The sequence below is a fragment of the Natrix helvetica genome (assembly GCF_964273705.1).
Source record: "Natrix helvetica genome assembly, chromosome: 6".
Classification (NCBI taxonomy): domain Eukaryota; kingdom Metazoa; phylum Chordata; class Lepidosauria; order Squamata; family Natricidae; genus Natrix; species Natrix helvetica.
Window position 1 is genome coordinate 29,832,043 of NC_138553.1, and position 23,210 is coordinate 29,855,252.

The 23,210-nt window shown below is 42.2% G+C and overlaps 1 protein-coding gene across 4 annotated transcripts in view; it reads right to left on the bottom strand.

The window, feature by feature from the left end:
• CSNK1E (casein kinase 1 epsilon) overlaps positions 1-18,024 on the bottom strand; it is a 51,134-nt gene extending 33,110 nt beyond the window's left edge. For 3 of the 4 annotated variants that reach the window (XR_014175806.1, XR_014175807.1, XM_081958520.1), the window contains exons 1-2: positions 17,752-18,024; positions 14,240-14,327 (exon numbers count right to left, since the gene is read on the bottom strand). Coding sequence is in view for 2 of the 4 variants with exons in the window: in XM_081958520.1 (XP_081814646.1) it covers positions 14,240-14,315 (76 nt within the window). In the remaining 2 variants the exon portion in view is untranslated. Of the gene's footprint in view, positions 1-14,239; positions 14,328-15,087; positions 15,110-17,751 lie in introns of those variants that run through there. The other variant, XM_081958521.1, reaches the window with a different exon arrangement.
• Between the last annotated feature and the right edge of the window lie 5,186 nt (positions 18,025-23,210).

Sequence of the window (23,210 nt, forward strand, 5' to 3'; positions counted from 1 at the left end):
AAACATACTTATATGCTTCAACTGATGGAAAAGAGGTTATCAAACATACTACAAAACGACAAGTAATTTTTAAAAACTATTTTATGATCTAACATAAAATCATTTTATCAAGCTAGGAGAGGAAATAGGAACCAGGCTATTGCATGGGCCCAATTGCAAAATCATAATTTTAGGCTGATGCTCTCTTTTGAATTATTTCTATTCTATTCTTAATAAAGGCAAGACTCCCAAGAACTTCAACTACACAACCGATCCTAGTAGCTGAGTATTCATGTTTTCTTTTGCCTTCCCCATCTGGACAGCAAGATATTTATTTGTAAGAATTTATGATATACACCAATCCCCAGAAATCTGAGCAACACACAAAAATTTCAAATAACAAAACGGTAACAATAACTACATCCAAATTAATCTCTAAACCAAGCCTTAATCACAAAAAGGAAATCCAAAATCAAATCCAAAATAGGCACCGCTGGGAATAAAAGCACATTGGAGTAACTTTAACTTTAACTTTATTCAATTTCTAGACCGCCCCTCTCTCAAAAGAGACTCGGGGCGGTGTACAGTCATATTAAAATAATTGAACAATAAATATACATGGTATAAATACAAAATAAATAAATTAAATATAGGACTGGAGGAGGTAGTAATGATTCACTGTACAATTTAGTTAAGTTAGATTAAAATTTTAAAAATTATAAAAACATTTATCCTAAAAACTATCCCAAAATAAAATATCCGCCAGGAGGTAAGAGTAGAACTATAAATGGGCCAGGCCGGCTAATCGGAACAGGTGAGTCTTAAGTTTTTGTCGGAAGGAGCGGAAGTCGATAGTAGTTCTAATATCGGGGGGGAGGTCATTCCAGAGGGTTGGGCCCATTACAGAGAAGGCTCTACTCCTAGGCGCCGCCCGTTGGCATTGCTTAGTGGACGGCACCCGGAGGAGTCCCTCCCTGTGAGAGCGAATTGGTCGCAGGGATGTATGTGGTAGGATGCGATCCCACAGGTAGCTAGGTCCTGTGCCATGGAGCGCTTTGAAGATGGTAATCAACACCTTGAAACGCACCCGAAAAACCACAGGCAGCCAGTGCAGCTCGCGCAGGAGAGGTGTTATGTGGGAGTACCTAGTACTCCCCAAGATGGCCCGCGCGGCCGCATTCTGAACTAGCTGTAGTCTTCGGGTACATCCCAAGGGGAGCCCCATGTAGAGAGCGTTGCAGTAGTCCAGACGAGACGTCACAAGCGCATGAGTGACTGTGCGTAAGGCATCCCGGTCCAATAGGGGGCGCAATTGGCGCACCAGGCGAAACGCCCCCCTTGCCACGGCTGCCACATGGTCATCCATCGACAGCCAGGCATCTAGGAGGACGCCCAAATTGCGCGCCCGTTCCACAGGGGGCAATTGTTCGCCCCCTATGGCCAGTGATGGGATCAACTGGTTGAACCGAGGTGCCGGTAACCACAGCCACTCGGTCTTGGAGGGTTTAAGCTTGAGTCTGTTGTCCCCCATCCAGACCCGGACGGCTTCCAAACACCGGGACATCATTTCGACAGCCTCGTTGGGGTGGTTTGGGGTGGAAATGTACAGCTGAGTGTCATCAGCGTACAGATGGTATCCAACCCCAAAGCCACGGATGATCTCACCCAGTGGCTTCACATATGTGTTGAACAGAAGGGGCGAGAGGACCGACCCCTGCGGCACCCCACAAGTGAGTGACCTCAGGGTCGACCTCTGCCCCCCTGCCAGCACACATTGCATCCGGTCGGAGAGGTAGGAGCCGAACCACCGCAAAACGGTGCCCCCAACTCCCATCCCCTCCAGCCGGCGCAATAGGATACCATGGTCGAGTAAAACAAAGTTAACATGGTTACGGAATTGCAGCAAATATGGGGCTGTCCCTATTCCATAGGGCAAGTTACTACAGAGAAGATTTCAATCGCTCCTATACCCTGTGGGCCTTAAAAAGGAGGTCTTTAATAACTTCTGTAACCTAAATGGGCAGATTCAATTCAGGTAAAGTATTGCCTGGTGAATCCCAATCCCAAGGACCATTTAGGACTTTAGAGGTAAAGGTTTCCCTCGCACATATGTGCTAGTTATTCCTGACTCTAGGGGCGGTACACATCTCCGTTTCAAAGCCAAAGAGCCAGCACTGTCCGAAGACGTCTCCGTGGTCATGTGGCCGGCATGGCTAAACACCGAAGGAGCACGAAATGCTGTTACCTTCCCACCAAAGTGGTCCCTATTTTTCTACTTGCATTTTTACGTGCTTTCGAACTGCTAGGTTGGCAGAAGCTGGGACAAGTAACAGGAGCTCACTCGGTTATGCAACACTAGGGATTCCAAACTGCCAACCTTTCTGATCGACAAGCTCAGCGTCTTAGCCACTGAGCCGCCGTGTTCCCGTACTTAGGACTTTACAAGCACTTTAAATTGGACCTAGAACAGTGATGGCTAACCTTTTTGTTGTTGCGTGCCGAAAGCGCGCGTGCATTTGTGACATGCACCTCTCCTGCGCGAGCTGCACTGGCTTCCTGTGGTCTATCGGGTGCGTTTCAAGGTCTTGATTACGATCTTTAAAGCGCTCCATGGCTCAGTACCTAGTTACCTGCGGGATCGTATTCTGCCCCATACATCCCTACGACCCATCCGCTCGCACAGAGAGGGACTTCTCCAGGTGCCGTCCACCAGACAGTGCCATGGGGTGGCGCCTAGGAGCAGAGCCTTCTCTGTGGCGGGCCCAGCCCTGTGGAATGACCTCCCCCCGGATATTAGGACCACTACTGACCTTCGCTCCGTCCGTGTAAAGCTCAAGACCCACCTATTCCAAATAGCCGGCCTGGCTCAATCATAACTTCATAACGCTCCTGATGGGTTTTTTAATTCAGTAATTTTATTTAATGGGATTTTAAATTGTGTTTTTAATTGTCTTGCACTTATGAGTCTACCTCCTCCATGCACATGTATATGTCTTTGTTCTTTATGTATGTATGTTTGTCTTTATCTGTATTTTATCTGTTTTGATTGTACGCCGCCCCGAGTCCTTCGGGAGAGGGTTGCGGCTAATCAAATAAAATTATTATTATTATTATTACATCATGTGTGCGTGCCCACATCCATAATGCAATGCGTGTGCGTTTCCCCCATGCGGCCTTCCCCCCCCACGCATGGGTGGCAAAGATCCGAAAATCAGCTGGCCGGCAGCAGGCATGCACCACAGTGGAGCTGAGCTGTGGCGACGGCTTGCGTGCCCACAGAGAGGGGTCTGCGTGCTCCGTGGCACACATGCCATTGGTTCGCCATCATGGGCCTAGAAGCTTACAAGGAAAGCAGAGCAATGGCTTTAGTATAGGTGTAATCTGATAGGTGGGACAGTCCTGTCAGTAATTCTTCCGCCAGCTGTAGCTTTTCACATCAGTAGCTTCCAAGGGAAGCCTCACACAGAACATGTTGTACTGTCTTATCAAGTGGTGATCAAAGCATGAGTTTCTGAAGCCATGCATCCTGGTTGGGTTTGGCAATGGGCCCCACCTAACCATGAATTCTACTGCTGTTTAGGCATGGTTGAAAGCCCAGGAAGTTCCCTTAAGTCACAAAGTACCTCCTCCTTCACAGGGAGCCCAAGTCCATTCAGTGTAACTGCTGGGCCAGTGTTATCAGAGTGCACAGATGTCTCCTGACCTCTATCAATTCTGTCTTGACAGGATTTAATCTGAGCCTGCTTTTGCCTGATCCAGATTCTCACAGAGTCCAAAGATCACTCCGAGACTTCCACAGCGTCACCAACTTTTTAAATAAATACACTTTTGAACTTTACTTCCTTAGTCCTACACAGCCACAAATCCTGAAACAGATTTTTGGTGCAGCAAAAAAAAAACCAACCCCAAACCCCCACGTTCTTAGTTTAGTAGAACAGCACGCAGCAGCTCACGAATCTTTAAAATACCACAGCCACACAAAAATTAGAAACTTGCATAAGAAAGGCATCAAAGAATGCAGACGGTGCCCACTGAACTATCAAAACACAGCCCTTCCTCTGTGGTATTTCTAGCAACCAGCAAAGTACCATTTCAATATTCTACATTGAAGGCATCCTTTTTCTCCCAGTCAGCAGACTGAACAATCTGTGAGAACTGCAGAATTTATTTTCCCAGTGCCACTCTTAGTTTCAATATGACAATAATGCAACATAAACAAGCTGAATGTTATCACCATGCTGAACCAGCAGAGGAAACCTCAGTGCGCTTTTCATTAATTGTGGGCTATTTCTCTATTATACCCCCATCCCCCCCCCCCGTGACACCATCAAACCAAATAACTCACTAGGGCAGTGATGGCGAACCTATGGCACGTGTGCCACAGGTGGCATGCAGAGACATTTGTCAGAGCATGCGAGGCGCTGCCCTGTCAGCTGGCCAGCGCATGTGCGCTGGCCAACTGAGTTCACCCTTTTTTAAAGCCATTTTTCACCCTCCCCAGGCTCCAGAGCCTTTATAGGAGCCTGGGGAGGGCGAAAAGAGCATCCCCCGCCCCCCCACCCTGAAGGCCCTCCGGAAGCTTCATGAGCTTCCCTGAAGCCTCCGGAGCGCAAAAAAACGTCCCTACGGGCAAACCGGAAGTTCGGGAAGCCTCTGGAGCCTGGGGAGGGCAAAAAAAGCATGCAAAAATGGGGGGGGTTGCGCCTGTAGTGCACACATGCGCAGTGGGAGGGGTCACACATTGTATTATGGGTGCGGTACGCCTGCACATGACCCCCCTGCTCTCCCCCCACTTATGGCACGCGAGCCAAAAAAGGTTCGCCATCGCTGCACTAGGGAATATGAAGCTATCACAACCTCACAGTCCCAGTCTTTGCTGGGTGACATCTCTAAGGCAAACAGAGCCAGTCCTTTGCCCTCTGTCCAAACTGGTCAAGAGGTGGCCTACCTGTTGCACAGCAACCAGGCCATGTGATCACTGGGCCCTGTAGCATTAACAATGCAGACTGTTCTTGCTGCACCAGTTTGACATATGATTAGTAGGCTCCGTTTAGAAGGGAGGCATGCTTGCTGGAATGACAAGAGAAGCACCACCAAAAGATTTCCAAACATAGCTTATTTCTTAAGAACGGCAAAAAAAACCCAAGCCACAGCTCCTTTTCATTCAATCGGTTGAATGAATCTGGGTTTTCGGGTTCAGGCTTTTTTTTTTAGTTCAAGATGTGCATTACCACAATTACAATTCAGTGTTGTCTGGAAATGACTGTTGTGAAAAACCTGTTTTTAATATTCTCTGTGCACCTTTTTTATTTACTTTTTTATTTCCTTAATTATTGTAATAATAAAACAAGTGGCACTTCTAGAAATTCTACTACATTATCAGGTATTCCAAAGTCCCACCCTTAGTGTTGTAGAAAAGCTAAGTAGGGAGCAGACAGAAAAAGACTGGAATAAAACTTACAATGAACAAAAAAAAAAAACCCCACCCATAAGGGTGCCGAATAAATTAACTTCTATGACAAAGAAAGCATTTCCAATAACAATGTACTCATGATTTCACCATCGTATCATTCTAGCCATTGTCTATCTGGCTTCAGTGAGCTGCAGAAGTTTAATTCAGAATCACAAATACACGTGTTTCAATCCGATTGTGCAGCTAAACACATAGCTAAATACACACCAGGATTCTGGAAATATATTTAGAATGTGCTGCTATTCAGAGGATGATGCTGAAATCACAGGATGCTTCCCTCCACCCCAAAAATACCATTCAGCTGGGCCAAGGAACTTATGAATGTCTTGTATTGTTGGACTACACTTCCCACTAGTTACATTGAAGTATTTAGCCTATGATCAATGATTGAAGGCATAGTCTTACAATGTTAAGGAGGGATGTGCTGCCAGCCATGTTCTAACATTTAATGTGACATTGCAGACAACTATGTGCACTGCTAACTTCCATGTTTGTATCATTAGAACTATACAGCTTTGATCAATTCTCTGTAAGACACATCCTTCGATTTGCTGCCTGCCAGATGGACAGAATTAGAGATCCCACTATTGCACAAACTCAGAATTATGGGAGTGTAGTCCGACAAATCTAAGGGGCATCAATTCAGTGCCTGAATATATATATATAAACACTATATACATATTGCCCTTAAAAGGAAGACAGGATTAAACTCCAGCATTCAGAAATAAATAACTGGCAAATGACAAAGGAGTTGAGATTTTTGCATTTTTCTGCAGATTGGCAGACGAAGTCAGATGTTCTTACAAAGCTTAAATTATAAGAAGATAAACGTAACAACGAAAAAGCCTTTTGCAACTAATATTTATTCTGCCATGGAATAAAGATCAAGGTATCACAACTTCAGCTGTGACATTATTAAAAAAAAATATATGAGCAGAAACAAATCTCTGAACAAATGTAGTGATGCAATCACAGAGCAAAAGGGGAGGGGAGGGAACACCCACAACATGAAACAACATATCACTGACCCAAGACTGAACTCTGTTCTGGGGTGCCACGATATTCCATTTTAATCACTGCCCTGAAGGCTGGGTGTATATTAATTACCGTGATCTTCCATCTTAATCCTTTTTTTAAAAAAGAATAAGACAGAACATGCACTTACACAACTTTTATTTCCGTTTCTAGAGAGTCAGCCATTATCTGTCAGGCTCAACATTACTCGTGTGGAAGATAGGTGTTATACTGCCGGCTATTTCTCTCTACTCCTTTTCTTTGGGAGCTTCTGCTTCGCTCCACAGTCTTATTCCCATCAGCTGGGCTCTGACTGCATCTGCTAAAATCATCAGCAAACCAAAGTTAGTGCTGACATTTAAGTCATGGTGTCACTCAGCTTGAGAGCTACAGCCCCAATGAGATTGGCCAGGGGCAGGGAAGCTGCAAGCACACCGCAAATGATATCCGACTCACTGTTTCAACCTCGCTATCTGGAGGCTGAGGGAAAAATGGCACCCGTTTAGAACAGCAATGGTTATTTTTGTGAATGGCCTTGGAATCCCACCAGTGATAAAAGTATACGAAACCTGAAGGTACCAATTAATAATAGTGAGAGAGATGACGTTGTGGTTGGAGGCTTCACATCTTTGAAGAAGGGTGCCATATTTAAATTAACATCTAACCTCATATTATCTGCTGTCTCTTACAGATGTCCTTACCATCCTTTGTTATGAACTTTCCCAGGTAAAGGGGTTTAAAAGATAGGCATTTAAGCTATATAACAAAGCATTAAATCAATGATTTTAAATTCTAGACATTGCCTTCAATAGTTTTTGATGCATTTGTAAAGTAAGAAAGCAGATACTAATATGTTACTTTATAACTCGGTACGGTAGTGCTTTTACAACCAGATTATACACCCTATAATTTTTGGGTAAGTCATTCATGTAGAAATTTGTACATACAACTCATCTATCATCCTGCAAATTTAGCAGTGATGCCTAAGTATGCCCATGTTCCCACTGTCTTCTACTTGCCTCAGCCCTTTTCTATATTGGGCATGTCTTAACTTCCTTCTCCACCATCTAAAAATGTAATTCTCCTGCATATATCACTTTAATTCAAGAAGTATGAACCAGCATCCCAGATTAGCTGGTTAGGCTGGATTGATCCTGGAAGCCGGATGATCCATTTACATGACAATAAAATATAAAATCCATGCCCACACTGGTTACATAAGCACTTAAAACAGAAATGTGACGCTCTCATATTTTTTTTCATGAGTTAACCCATTCATGGCGTTTAGTTGTAAGTCAAATGAAGAAAAAAATATTCCAATTTAAGACAACACTTTTTAAAAGTAGTTTTTATCAAAAATGACCCTTTACAGACATTAAATGTTAAAACGATGACTTTCTGCATTCAAAGGATTAATATTCAAATACTGAACTGATTGTAACACAAGTTGGGACAAATGCTATTTAAGTTAGATGTTTTTCAGACACTGCTGCTGATTTGCATTTGGATTTTGGAAAATATTTGGGGCATGGCTAAACAAATAATAGTAAAGCTTTTTAGTTTGTATAAGTAAGACATCAGAGTCAACTTTTTCAGTTTGGACATTAAATTAAATGCATTGCAGTTACAAATAAAATCTTTCCCCCTTACGGAGCTTGACTTCTGACGACTTGGGGAGACATTCCATATTCCACCATTTGGAAATGGGTTGCCACTTCTATCATGCTTTTTAAGACCTTCTCAATCTAGTCTACCAAATAGCCTCCAATTCAAATGCAAACTTGGTTCAACCATGCTACACTTTTTGAAACCAGCCATGTTCATAATATAAAATTATGAAGTTGAGCTCAAGTGTATTCTTCATTTAAAATAGTACAACTTTAGCACAACAATATATGGTCATTTTATTTCTGACAAAAGTATCAAATGCAGGATAGGCATGATTTTTTTTTTTTTGCAACAGCCAACCCATAAACCTTTCTGGCCCATTACAAAATTTCTACCAAGTGCACTAATAAAGTCCATAAAGTATAAGTCCAAATCTTACGCAGAACACAATGTACTTGAACGAAGTCCTTTCAAGCCACCAGTAGCCTCCCACCGTCCAGTACGATCCCACAGAGTTGGCCTCCTCAGGGTGCCGTCAGCCAGACAGTGTCGGCTGGTGACCCCCAGGGGGAGAGCCTTTTCTGTGGGAGCGCCTTCCCTCTGGAATGAGCTGCCCCCAGAGCTTCGCATAATCCCTGACCTCCGGTCCTTCCGACACGCCCTAAGAAGTTGGCTTTTCCAGCAAGCCAGCCTGGCCTGTTAATTTTAACTTATTTTAAATGTATTGTCTTTTAAATTCGGTTTGTTTTTTTGGATATGTATTTAATTTTTTTTTTAACTTTTGGGATGTGTGTTTTTTTTAATGTTGTACGCCGCCCTGAGTCCTTTTGGAGAAGGGCGGCATATAAATCCAAATAAACAAACAAATAAGCATCCTTCTCACCCTTCTATTGCATTGCCTCACAAGCTTCACCCTTCCATTCTATCCCAGACTTGTGGTTCTCCATTCAGACATGTAAAGTAGCATCTTACAGTATTCACAGACCTCAATCTTCTTTCTCAACCAAAATCTGCATTGTGTCATTTAAAGCAGGTAAGTGTTTCAAAATATATACTGTGTTATATAAGGCAGGTAAAGGGCTTTCAGGGCAATATGTCACCATGCAGTAGCTTGAGATACACTAGAAACTGTTCCTGTTTAAAAGATGCAAATGTTACTGAGTTTTTGATTAATGATCTGAGAGATCTGAAAATGATTTTTTTAAAAAAGTTCTATCCAGCATTTGTCCCATCTCATTCAAGTGTGCGTGGGCTGCTTGCTCCAGAACCTGTTTGTTTCAAATATATGTGTAGCCGATCAGTCCGTGTGCAGTTGGCTATATTATTGAAGTTGGCTATGTTATAGAAAAGAGAATGTCACCAATGTAAGCAAAAATGGTGCTCCTCACCACTGCATAAATGCACAGGCAAGTTAGCACACACCCGCAAACATTTACTAGTGTTCCACAACAGAGCCATGACATTTCTCCTTCTCCATCCCCTCCCCCTGTCATTTTTTGTTACTGACTGGCAAATGAAAGGGAGGACTAGAACAGATGGGTGAAGTCAGGCATAGAGACAGAATTAACAGGCCAAGAAACAAAGGGAATGGATCCTCTGCCTGAAGAAGGTACAAGCAATCAGGAACCGTCCAAGCAAATATCACCAGCATGCATTGCTAAGCTGCCTTTGGCTCACTGTCTTTTTTTTAAAAAAAGAAACAGCTTAGTAGAGGAGCAACCTAGGCCTCCATGACGGTGAGGTTAACGCAGAATTAAACCAACTGCTATTAAATTCTTCCTCTGATGCAACGCTGCTTTTTTCCATGCTGCATCAGATTCTGTTCTGAGAACTATATCCCCACCACCCCCTCCTCTGTCGTATTAGTCCACCGGTACTACTCAGATGAGCCTAAAACCAAACAAACTTCACTGCTGAAAGCAAAGTATCCACATTCCAGACATTTGTTTACAAAAGCCATTCAGCAATAGAACCAGAGAATTCAAGGGAGACTTAGGAGATGTCCAGTCTAATGGAGGCCGGTCTCGTCAGTCTACCAGTCCAGGATGCTTCCACTGGCATTCTTCCCCAGCAAGAGGTATGACCCAGGTTAACTCACACATGAATCAGAATCCGAGATCCAGGTCGGCATACCGAGAACATGGGCTGAATAATACAATTGTCCAGATTGCACAGATGCTCATCAACCAATATTTGACTCTTTGCTCTCTTTCAAAAACTTTTGCAGTGGAACATTTATGTTCTGGAACACCTAAGTACTTATTTCATGAGATATGTTGTTGTTGTTTTTGTATTTTTGTACAAAGAAACACAAAATTAGAATAGCAAAAGCCAAGCTTACAGCAAGAAAACATGTTGTTCAGTTATCCCATAATCAGATCAGGGTGAAGCTGAAATAATTACTGGTGAATCTGGGTCTTGGGAAAACGCAAACCTGTCTACTCAAACACTGATGTTTGAAGCTTTCCAGAACTCACTGTTCTTCAGGAAACCAGTAGCCTTTACATTCTTCAAACATAAAATAGGATAACTGAATCTAAAATAAACCAAAACAAAGACCTGTATAAAGCATATTCATCTTCATCCTTGCTAACTTATATGGAGACATTCCTGCAGTTTTCTTAGCGTGATATGGAAATTGCTTGCCACTGATTTATTCTGAGATGCTCTTTTGAATTCACAAACTAGCCAGTACCTAGATTTTCATTTAAATTTTTCTCATTCAACATTAAGAAGAAATTTCGCATGTTTAAATAGGAATGTATAACATTTCCTATGAAAGAGACACCATTTTCATCTTATAATATGGGGGCATAAAATAGTTTCCCAGTTTCGGCAACCCCCAGCTATGGACTTTAAGTCACAGAACTGTACATCCAAAAAGTTCATTGTTGAGAATTATGGGAATTGAAGTCCACTTCGTCACACATAAGGTAAGGCAGCACTACAAGTTTTATTTTGAGTTGCTCAGAGCACTTTGGTTACTGAAATACAAAACTGCAGTAAATAAAATAATTTAAAACTATTTGCAACAGGTATTCAATCTTTGTCTAAATTCAGCTTCTTACACTGAAATGAGATATGTAGCACCACTCTTGATTCCTGCGGTCTAGTATACCCTTCTTTAGTAAAAATTCAATAAAGCAGCATCCATGGGACACCTGATGCAATCATAGTGGAAGCAATAAACCCACTGCATTTATTGTCTCAATGACCAACATCCAGTTTTATATTCTGTATGATATAAACTCTACATCAATAACAGCCATGTATTAATTAATATACACGGTGAAGCTGAGCTTTTACCAAAAAAGCTCAACAAGTCATTGAAGTTACATTACTTAAATCAGGGCTCCCCAAGTCCAAGGCTGTGGGCTGCAGCCTGTTTGAAACTGGGCTGCATGAGCGACGGACAAGCGAACGCATGCCAAGCTCCACTCGCATGAACGGTGTGCCCTTGTACTTACATGTGAAGCTCCACTCACGTGAGCAAAGGACCCTTGAGCCCTCTGTGTCAGCGCAAGGATTCTCCACTCAAGTGCCCTCTACTCGCGCAAGTACAGTTTTGCATGCAAACACCTTCCACTTACATATGAAACTCCACCTGCCACTCACATGACCCCCCCACTCACCGGATTGCCAAGGAGGCCGCTGACTTAAATGACATTACTACTACCACTCCCGAAAACTTTGGAAAGAAAACCATGGAACTATGAGCAGAAAACCATGGTGTCTTGTCGTCTGTACTTACTGCTTATATGATTTAGTAAATTAACAGGCCAATTGGAGGGGGAAAGTGTCCAGCAAATTCAAATGTATTTAATTGAAGCAATTTACATAATTTGTGCCAGTTTATATCATCTCTGTGATTATATATTTGTATTAATTACGCAAAGGATACAAATTATGCAAACAACTTAAACAGAGGTTGGTTTCACATAACCACTGATTCGCTGCACATCAAAAATGTAAGCGAACGCCTGGGGCCATCTGCGCATGTGTTTTGCTCGTGTGTATGGCTTGCACGCATGTGCACGGCTTAGAAAACATGGCTAAATAGGATAACATAGCACCAGGGCGGATGGTTACTACTGCCGGTTCGCCCGAACCAATCCGAACCAGCTGAATACCACCACTAGACATTTAATTAATTAAACATTAATTACCTGGATTGTTTCACTTTGAGAATAAAGTTTGAACTAAAATTTGGTTTTGGTTGGAAGTTTGCTGAATAAGGGTCCGTTAAAAAATGTGGTTTTATTGTGTTCTCACAGTAACTAGGGGAGGTTAGAAAAAACACAATTCATAATCTAATTAGTAATATTTTAAAGTTTTTTTAAATTTGTAAAAGTTTGCTATAAAACCCACTTCAGGATCAGTTTTTTACAATAGGCCAGTGTTGCAGAGTCTATAGTGATGGGACAGACCCAGAGAAAGTCCTAATTCTCACCCATCATTTCCACTGCAGTAGGCTTCAATCAAAGCGCTTTCACAAAATGCTTCACAGGGTCATTCAAAAGTAAGAAGAGATTAGCAAAAACTAAACTTGCAAAGAAGGAAGGACACATATTTAATGGCTCACTACTGTACTATAGTATGGCAAGAGGAAGAAGAAATAAACTGGGCTTTTGAGACAGAAGATAACCTACCTGGACACAGATTTTTAGACAAATGGAAGTTAATTTTCTAAAATAAAAAGACAAAGGAAGGAAGAAATGGGAAGGAAGTTCAGCAGAGGCATATGCTTTAACAGGCTCTTCACACATAAACCTACATCCAACGTAGTCAAAATATCTCAGTCTGTTATATATTGTTTACTGGATCGGAGGTTTTGATTTCAATTAAGTTCATAGGGAGGTATGCATTTTCAGAATCAAACAAAGTACGTCTAAGTAAGAGAAATGTTAATGTGCAGGCAAAAGGAAACATACTAACAAAGCCTGCCTTTACTGTTTATCATGTTTTCTAAAATTCTGTGCAACAGCTTTTTAAGAGCTCTATTGAGAATAAAATTAGCTCAACAAAACGTAACATGAATTACATGCAAATAAAAAAGGACGGGTCAGTTGAGAAGGAAATAACCACAAGTTGCCGTACTGAAGAACTTCAAAAAACACTAAAGGTGAAGAATCTTGTAACAATGCCAGGAAGCATTGCAACATGATACAGTGTGGCTGGAGGCTGGGAAAGCCAACTACGTGCAAAGGAGTGTAATGTAGAGGCATTGTGTTACTGAACACTCCATAGGTAGCACCCCTACACCCCTAAGATTTCAGCTTTCTTTAACCTGGTGCTCTCCAGGTATTTTGAATTATAACTTGTTAATCTCTCTGAAAAGTGTCTACCGTCACGCTAACAAAAATATAGTCCAACGCATAGAAACAGAGAGAACCATACCTCAGCAGCATAAAGAGTAAAGATTGCTCAGACTTCACTGAAAGATTCACATATTTTTAAAATGGATGACCAAGGTTCTGATGTAAGTTATTTAAGGTAAATCCATAAGACGACAAAAGCCCCTTGTTCCGTCTCCTGTTCAGACAACACAATGCAGGAAGTAAGCATGCCCTAAATATCCAACTTCCTTCCTCCGGTTCTGTTACATGCTGAGCAAGCAGTCTAAACTAAACATGAGACAAATAATTTCTCAAATCAGCCTGCAAGTTGCTACTGGGGTAGCAAGCACCAATTCCTAAGTTTACTATTCTTTGTTGATTATATGCCAGACAGTATAATCAACAGCTCCTACACTGAGAATGGCCAAATGTCCCAAATATTATTCTATCTCATCCCCCTTTTAAAACCCTTACTATAAGCCCCGAGATTATTAATAATATATTTTATAAGAAGCAATCAATATTAGCTATCCAGAAACAATATTATATATCTATTATTAATACAGGGGAGTTTTCTTGCCAAGTTGCTACAAGTGAGTCAAAATGATTTTACAATTTTAAACCATGTATACTCCAAACTATTCAGCATCTAACTCCTGGTATTCTCAGAGGGCAACTGGAAATCAGCAGGAACAAGGCCTTGGTCTATTATGATCTTATTTATGTTAACAGAAAATAACTTTGAAAGAGCAGCAGTGTACATTCCATTCTCCAGGATACCAGAGCTCCTTAGCCTGAGATAACAAGTCTACAGTAACGAGAAACTCACCCAAATAAATATCTCCAAAGGATCCACTACCAATTTTTCGTCCCAGCCGATATTTGTTTCCCACTCGAAGTTCCATGATTCAGATGCGCTGGAAATAAAACAAAAGACAGGCAGGGTAAAGTTAGAGGAATATATATCAAAAAGATCCAAGAAGTTAATTCTTAGATATCCTCTATAAAAAATATTCCAATCCTTGGGTATAGTGCTTTACACTTAGGAAACTCTTTGATATAAGATATGTAGAGTCAGTTTCCTGACCTAGTGGTGAGACATTTAACACTTTAGTTTAGCAATCAGTGCCCGAATCAACAATTTGTGGGAAAAGGGTAAAAAATAAGAGAGGACAACTCAGTCCCCAAAGTAAGCTTGAATCTAAAGCCATGGTCAGCCACAATCTTTTTTCATTTGCAGCAAACCTCACAGAAATTTATGAAACAGATTTTATTCTGTAAGCTCATGCACTCATGATCGTTTCTGGCACAAATTTCATAAAAGAGAACCTAATGATTTAGGAGGCTAGCCCATTTCAGGAAAATCATTCTAGTATACCTATACTGCAACAGTGACGGATCCTCTAAAGTCAATCCCAACCATTGGATGAGACCAAGAAGGGATGGGAAATAAAAGAAATTGGTTCCCCAAATATGCACATCTTCTACTCTACAATTATTCCTTCCAAGCTTGCCCATAAAGAGGTCAAATTACTTCACTGTGTGCTTTGCCACATTATTTACAACTTAGCTTGGGTCGTAAATCCATATGCTTCTAAGATTTGACAATAGGCCCATTGCTGATTTTTTCCCCAAGCATACTCATTAACATGAGATCTAGCCAAATCTGAGCCTTACCACCTCTGGTGCATATGGCAGGAGCAATCTCTTTGCATAGGCCTGTACCAAATGGAGTTCTGGAGGCTCCCCAGCAATATTCCCTGATGGCCACCATCTTGTGCTTTCTCCCTGTTCAAGTAACATGGATCTGTCTGAAGGAGGGAAGGAGAGACCATGGCTCCTTTAGAGGATGCTGCCATACAATTAATTTATGTAACACATGTTGATTAATGCATTCTTTGCTCTTGTGATGTAAGCTGCGTGGAAAGGGCAAATGTCAAGACAAAGAGGTAATTTTGCTTGACAAAGCCCATCCAAACGTAAACATCAAAAAAGACCAAGCATTTTCTCCTCCTCCCCATATGGATTGGTCATAATCTATACATTCCTTTGACTCATCCAAGTTATGTTCCTAAAACTATAATACAATTAACAGAAAATTGGAAAGAGCAATATCTAACACAAGTTACTTTGGAAATGTCTGATCTCCAAAGATGAAGTTTTTTCAAGATTTCCCTACCATTACTTCTGAAAGCATGATCCAGGGGTAAAGAACACATAGTCCAGGTTCTAATCATGCTGCAACCCATAACATACAGAAAATCATGTTTCTGGTCACTGGAGGCCCATCCGGCCACCACATTTTTTCAGTTAGTATGACCATGCATCTTCTTGGAAAAGCAATAACAATTTAGATATGGATCATCTAAGATCAGAGGAGCATTTCCAGCTAAGTCACCTCCAAACAGATTTTTTGAAAAACAGTATTATATGCTAAGAGAACCACCAATGAATTAGGAAGGAGCTGAGAGTTCACAAGCATTTCTTATCATCAGTCACAAAGAATTCCAAGTACTTCCCCATATAGTACTTATTTCTAGTAAGGGTGCTTTGGATTGTAATATTAATAAGACAGAATCTTAGGAAAAGAGTTTACGAAGGCGGCAAGCACAGTTCATGGGAAAGTCTAAGGTCCAGTTAAAACTGGGAAAATTTGCTCCCACTCCACTTGCTTCCAGTCTGAGATCTTTGCTACAATTTGATATTTAATAAAAAGCAAGTTCTGTCTGCTTTTTCCAAAATGAAACAGCCAGTCTAATGAAGAATTCAATCTTTTCTGGGTTCATCTCTCCACCCATCAGCTTAACAAAGCATATACTCTGCATGAATAGATGCTTATAAAATACAACTATCCCCTTTTTTCTGTTACTCAGAAAACTACCTCCAGCACACACAACCTCATGCATTATATAAATATAAATCATATTGCATAAACAATTACATTCTTCTTTCTCATATGCACACAGGCCCCACACATCTCGCTATAGTGCTGAATCTACAGGTAAGAAATCCACCCACGCTTTCAAACAACAATTGAAATTTGAAGTACCTCCACATTAGCCTTGCTTGATTTGCTGGGAGTAAAAAATACAAATAAGATTACTACGGCCCAAATTGGGTGAGAACTAACTTAATGTATAAATAATGCTACTAAGGTTGTAGAAGACAGGCATATGGAAGGCAGGTTTTTATACAGCTTCAAATATAATGGAGGAGAAATGATAAATATGCCATCTTTTTTTTAAAAAAAAAATCTTAATGTGCCAGAACAAAGATCCTTGCTCCTCTCCCACCCCCTTTGAAGTGTTATCAAAAAGGAAGGAGCCAAAGGCAACAAATCAGCCAAACAATAAATCCAAGCCTTAAAAGGAGAAATTTAAAAATTGATGAGACCATCTCACTTAGCTATAGACACAACTTAGAATTAAATCATTGTTCATGTTACATTTATATGTTTAGTACCAAAATAATTGAAAGGGGGGGGGGGGGAACAGGGCAGCAGTCCATGAGAAATAGCACAAAACTTACATTTGCTAGACTGTACAATCCTATTGCAAGGCTCTGAGCCACTACACTAAGCAATATTAATTTAGAAGAAATGCTGAAGAAGAGAAGGAGAGACGGAGGCTCCCTTGCTATCCCCCTCCCCAATGCCCAGCCTTGTGTCTGTGCACAAAAGGAGATGGCTATTTACAATAACATCTCCCCTCATACACCACACACACACACACACACCCTATTTGCCAAAGGCAGCACTTTTAGGCACACAATGCTGGTTACTAACCGATTCTCCCCCTTTAATAAAAAGCACAGATAGGGGTTGGCAAAGAGTGGGGAAGGGGGGGGGGACACCCGTCTCAATGCTGGCTATTTGGAAATCACCAGATGTGGAAGCAGAATGGAAGAAAAACAATAGTCCCCCCTTCCTCTCCCCCCCCCAAATGGATCCCGATGGCGATCTCAACTCTCCCCCCCCCCCATCTCCGGTGAATCAACTGAGAAGAAAAGGATCGGGTCTCTTTCTGCCTATCAGAAGGGACAGGCGAGAGAAAGGGAAGGGGAACCCATCCTGAAATTCAGGCGCGGGAGGGGGTGCCTACGGTCCTTTGTCTTCATCCAAAAAACCCGAAAACAAAACGAACATCTCCCCCCCCCCTCCCCAGTCGCTGAGACTCACCTTCCTCTCCCGGACGACGGCCGCACCGCTGTGGGTAAGCGTCGTTCCCCTCCCCCGCCTAATCCCTCCTCTCAACAACAAAAAAAAAACACAAAGAGGCGGTGGAGCCGCCTTTCCCCCCGGATTTGCACCCCAAAACCTGCCCGGAGCCCCTCAATACTCACCCGGCCTGGAAGGAGCCTCCCTACCGCTGCTGCTCCTGGGACTGTCAGGGGGGAGGGAAAGCCGGGGGGGGAGGATGACGGAGGATTGGGAAGGGAGGCTGATGGCCGTAGCCAGTGCTGCGCTGCTACCGCCGCTTCCTCTTTCTCCGTGCTCTGCCTGCTCAACCGCCTCCCTCCTTCCCCTTCAGCCTCTCTCTCCCAGTGTACAGCCGGAGCGCTCGCTCATTGAGTTTCCATTGAATCTCACGGCCAAACCCACTGATGTCATCCTACAGATCCTTGGGCCCTCCCTCAGAAATTTAAAGGGCCAGCACCTTGTTTTTGTTCCTTTCGGCTTCGGGTTCCTTGTCAACAGCCGATTAATAGCGCTCGTTGGGAAAAAGGAAAAAAAGAAAAAGAGAGAGAGAGAGAGAAAAAACGCCACTAGAAGCCGACCCGCCCGCTGTTTTCGTCGTTACACACATGCACAAAGTTTGCTAACAAACACTGTCGTCGCAAATGCCTGCCGATGTCACATCTGCAATGCAAAACCAGTGAATCCAGCAGAACCCCTGCGAGAGGTTTGGCGGAAAGAATGAATGATGTTCACGTATTTCAGCTGAAGACATTGGAGGCGGCTCTGCTCACTTACTTGGGAGTAAGAACGGGGAATCTCGAGGCATTTTTTAAAGAAACTGAAATAATTATTCTAGCATATGTTTTCTTTCTATGGTTTCTAAATTTACCTATTTCAGGCAAAAAATAGCAGAGGCTTAATAACAATGGAGACTAAACTACACAGGCTGGATTTTTATGTGTGAAAGTGTACAAGAAGACAGTCACACTTTCAAGCCTTATTTTTTTAAACTTCTGGCAACTGACTAGACTAGTCCCTGCAGTTTTCTTGGCAAGGTTTTTCAGAAGTTATTTGCCGTTGCCTCTTCATAGACCCAGGAGAGAGTGACTGGCCCAAGGTTACCTAGCTCAGGATTCCCCAACCCCCAGGCCACGGACTCCTGAGCTGATACACAAGCAAGCAAAGCTTCATCTGAGCATGGGCAGCATCTAGGTAGTGCGCAGAACCACCATTACCTTAGTCCCTGCTGCCCAGAAGCTTGGGTGTCACTGACCAAGCTGGTTTTGTGCCTAAGGGAGGACTAGAAGGACACACACAGGACTAGCTTGTCGCTTAACCATTACACCAAACTGACAAAACTTAAATTATTTACTACTTAACAATCATTAATAATATCAAGTGTTATGAGTCCCATTATATTTTTGAAAAATCAAGTTTGGGTTAAAATCGCATCTTTCATTTAGTTTTCAACATGATTTCTTTTAAAAACAAAAGTTACATTCAAAAGCAACATCTACATTTATCTTCTTGGGCCCTGAGTCAGCTTTGCAAAAGTTGCAAGTCCTGTTCTCTGTACAGACATTGGATGCATAAATACACATTTCTAGCGCAAAAAGTATGACCATTGCGATGATGCTATGAATCAACAGTTATGCAGCTAAATACGTGACAAATGAGAGCTGGATTTTTACAATTGTTTTATGAATCGTGATATAATTAATAGTATAATCCTATTTTCTACTGAATTCAGTAGTCATCACTTCTAAATGAACCTGATACCTGAGAACATCTTAAATTCTACAGTTCCGCAAACTTCTTTCTTCTGGATTCCAGATATTTAATCCTTTATCAAATTACTTCCTTATATGTATGTGTAAATCTCTAATCATACCACAAACATATGTATTCAGATTTTGTGCTGTATATATGAAACAAGCTTATTTCTCATGAGATATAAAATCAAACACATCAACACAATACTTTAAAAGTTCTACCCTGTTAACTAAATTAATCGTGAAATTACTTCCCCCCCTAATCTGCAGCAATCAATAAGATACTTTATTAAATATTGTATTACTGTATTGCATGTAAATTACCTTTTGTCTGGAAACTCAAAGCAGCATATTTAGTGGAGTTCTATTATTTTGTCAGCAACAACCTGGGGAGGTAAGCTGACTGGCCAAAAGCCATCCAGTGACTTGCACCTGGACTTCATCTTGACTTTTCTCATTGAAATCCATTTTTCTCATTGAAACCCAACACATTTTTCTATACCCTGGCTCTTGATTTTAAGCATAATCTTTAAATAATCAAACTCCATGCTTCTTTCAGGTTCAGAGACAATATGCCTGACTACCAGTTGCTAAGAAACAAAAATAAGAGAGGACTAGGGTGCTTCTAAAATGTTTCTGTTGGGTTTTTGTAGTAAACAGGACAGGTTTTGCTCTATTACAAAAAGATTTCTGTTATATTTGAATCGGGCCTTTCCCATAGAGGTGGGTTATTACCAGTTCGGCCCGGTTCAGCCAAACCAGTAGTGGAAGTCAGGCCTTGGTCGCAGAACCGGCAGCAACCCAGGCCTGCCACGTCCCTGAACCGGTTCCTTTGCTGCTGCTGGGCTGCCGCCATTTTGGATTTCAGTGATTGCGCATGTGCAGTTCACTGTAAATTGTTCTGCGCATATCCGAACAATTTACATTGCGCATGGCTTGCAAACCGATAATAAAACCGGCAGCAACCCACCCCTGCATTTAACACCAGATCAAACATGGCCTCAAAATCTTTTTTTTCTGCCATGTCCGCATGACATTGCCTTCATCTCTTCCCCATCCTATTTTCGCCCTCCCCAGGGTCCTATAAAGCCTCTGGAGCCTGGGAAGGGAGAAAAAAGCATGCCAAAAATGGGGGGAGCACTTGTCGTGTGTGTCACGATGTTAAAAGGTTTGCTAGGCCTGAACTGCCTGAATTGACACTCAAGAGTTAAACTAAGAAAGCTTTATTGCGCAGGTCATAAAACAAAAAAAGGTTCTTATCTGAAAGTGATTTATTGCGCACGCGTTACACATTCCAAAATTCCTCTCTTTTTTGTTCGGCAGCCAACTTTGGCTAACGAAGCTTTTCATTATCAAAATGTAACCAATTAGTTATTTTCTGTTTTATTTTATTATTAAAGTTTGTTTATTAATTAGAATACTTTTAAAGACTTATTTTTCTCAATATCTCAAAAGATATGCAGAAGGGAATCAGCCACGGTCCATCGGTCTCTAACAGGGTGTTTTTTCCCCTGACAACTTGGTAGCAGAGGTTTGGTTGACACCTTGGTAGCAGAGTTTTTGGCTTTTGATGATACCAGCTGAGATGGTTACAATTTATGGCTGTATTTTCCCTTCATGCTATCTAAAGATAACCGACTAAGCCTAATTAGCAATGTCGGAGAAAAAGAAAAAAAAGAAAAAGAAAGATGGGGCGAGCACAGAAGGATCAGCTTCCTCTGACAAGGAGGCTCCCTCGGACACAGAGAAGCAAGATCAAAACGTGCTTCAGGAACAACAAATTCCTTCAGGTGCCGAGCCAAATATGGGAGAAGGAGCTACAGGACGCGACATCCACGAAACGAGGTCAGTGGTTCCTCCTTCTAAAATATCTCCAGGAGATTATGAATTTTTGGGGGCCAAGCCAAAACTTCCCACTCTGCCAGAGCCACTCCATTCCCAGACCCTCGCAGATTATCAAACGATTGATGAATGGCAACTGCCGGCAGAGTTAAAATCCTCCCACGCAGAAAGCAAATTTTATAACATCTCCCCAGATGAGCAAGAAATGCAAAGCTATCTAGATCAAATAGAACTGTTTGAAAAATATGCTAGGGAGGCGAGAGTGTGTTTTGAAGAGATAAGGCGAAGTAGAAGAAGCTCCCCCACTCCCAAAATGTCTGAGGACGCCATCTTGTCTTCTTCAAAACAACAGCCTAAGACACACCCCACAGAGTTCATTGGTCAATTAGAACAAAGAGACATGTACACGTCACCGAGGTCACGTGGTCCCTTTGAGCCCATTGAACTTCAGCATACGTATAGAAAGGAGAGGCAGCCAAAAAGTGAAGCTGCACTGCCATCTGCTGGCGGAGAAAAATTATTACAGCAAAAGATTAAGCAATTGGACCAGATTTTCAGAGATATGTCTATGAGTCCTTTAGAAGCCAAAACTTTGTCTCCAAAGGTTAAGTCTTCAACACCTCCTGGCGGTGTGGAATTCTCCCTAGATGGAATAAGGCAAAGCCAGAGGCAAATTCGAGGAAGCCAATTTGATGTTGCCACGCAAAGGCCAATGATGCAACCCCAGCATCCCCTGGTTCAACAACCAGATTTGCAACCAGAGCAACAAATTGTTCCTCAGCAGGTATTCACAGTCACCCCCTTGACTGGTGAGTCCAAATTAAAGGAGTCAGGAGAGAATTATAAAGCCTGGGTCAGTGAAATTGCGCTCTTGCTTCGAAGAGAAGGCACATATTCCATGGTTTTTGATCCTCCCCGTCAACCCTGGACACCTGCAATAAGAAACCTTGAAAACAGAGCTATCACGACTTTACTCATGTCAATGGAAATTGAGATCCAAGGTATCTTTCCACCTGATGCAACTGCCCAAGAAATTTGGGCTATTTTGGAAGATTGCTACAGGCCCGTTTCAATTGAATCCTCATGTTTGCTCATGTCTGAGTTCCATGGTTCGAAGTTGAAACCTGGTGAACGAATTGGTGGACATTTGACCAAACTGAAAAGAATGAGAAGTGAATTGAGACAAAATGGCCATGTAATCGATGATATCCAAATGATTAGCATCATCATTAACTCATTGAATTATGAATGGAAAGATGCTGTTGCAAAGATTAACTACGTGCCTATTGCTCAACGCACAGTTAACCACGTTTGCAGACTTTTAGTGGAAGACGAAGCTATCAGGTTAGCTACCCCACATCTGCAACGGCCTCCAGCACCGAAGGCTCCAGCCAGACGTCCCTTCCGAGGAAGAGGCTACGCTCCAAGGATGCCAAAATGCTACACCTGCAACCGTGTGGGACATGACACCCGGGATTGTCCCCAACGAGTTCCAGCTCCCGCCACGTACCAGCCCAGAGGAACAGATTCCAGAGGCAGAGGTAGAGGCGGAAGACAAGGTCGTCGTGGTCCAAGGCGTGATCCACAAGCTCCACTTGCAACACTGGCCATAACCAACGTTCCACAACCTGATCCAAAGTTCGACAGACGTCTTTTGTGGACTTTAGATAGTGGAGCAGCTGTGCACGTTACCCACAGAAGGGAACTTTTCACAGAGATGGGCGAACCAGAGCCCGAGTATCGAGAACTGTATTCCTTCACCAACCACACTTGCAAGGTTATGGGAAAAGGAACTGTTTACATTGAAGAGCTCGATACACACATCCCTGATGTTTATTACATACCTTCAGCAACCAGTAATTTGCTTAGTCAAAGTCACTTGTCTAGAGAGTTAAAGTTCCAGGTTCACCACCTCGAAAAAGCAAGTTACTTAGTTAAAGATGGTGATATTGTTGCTGAAACCATGCTGATTGGTGGTGTTTATTACTTAAAGCCAAAGCCTAAAGGGC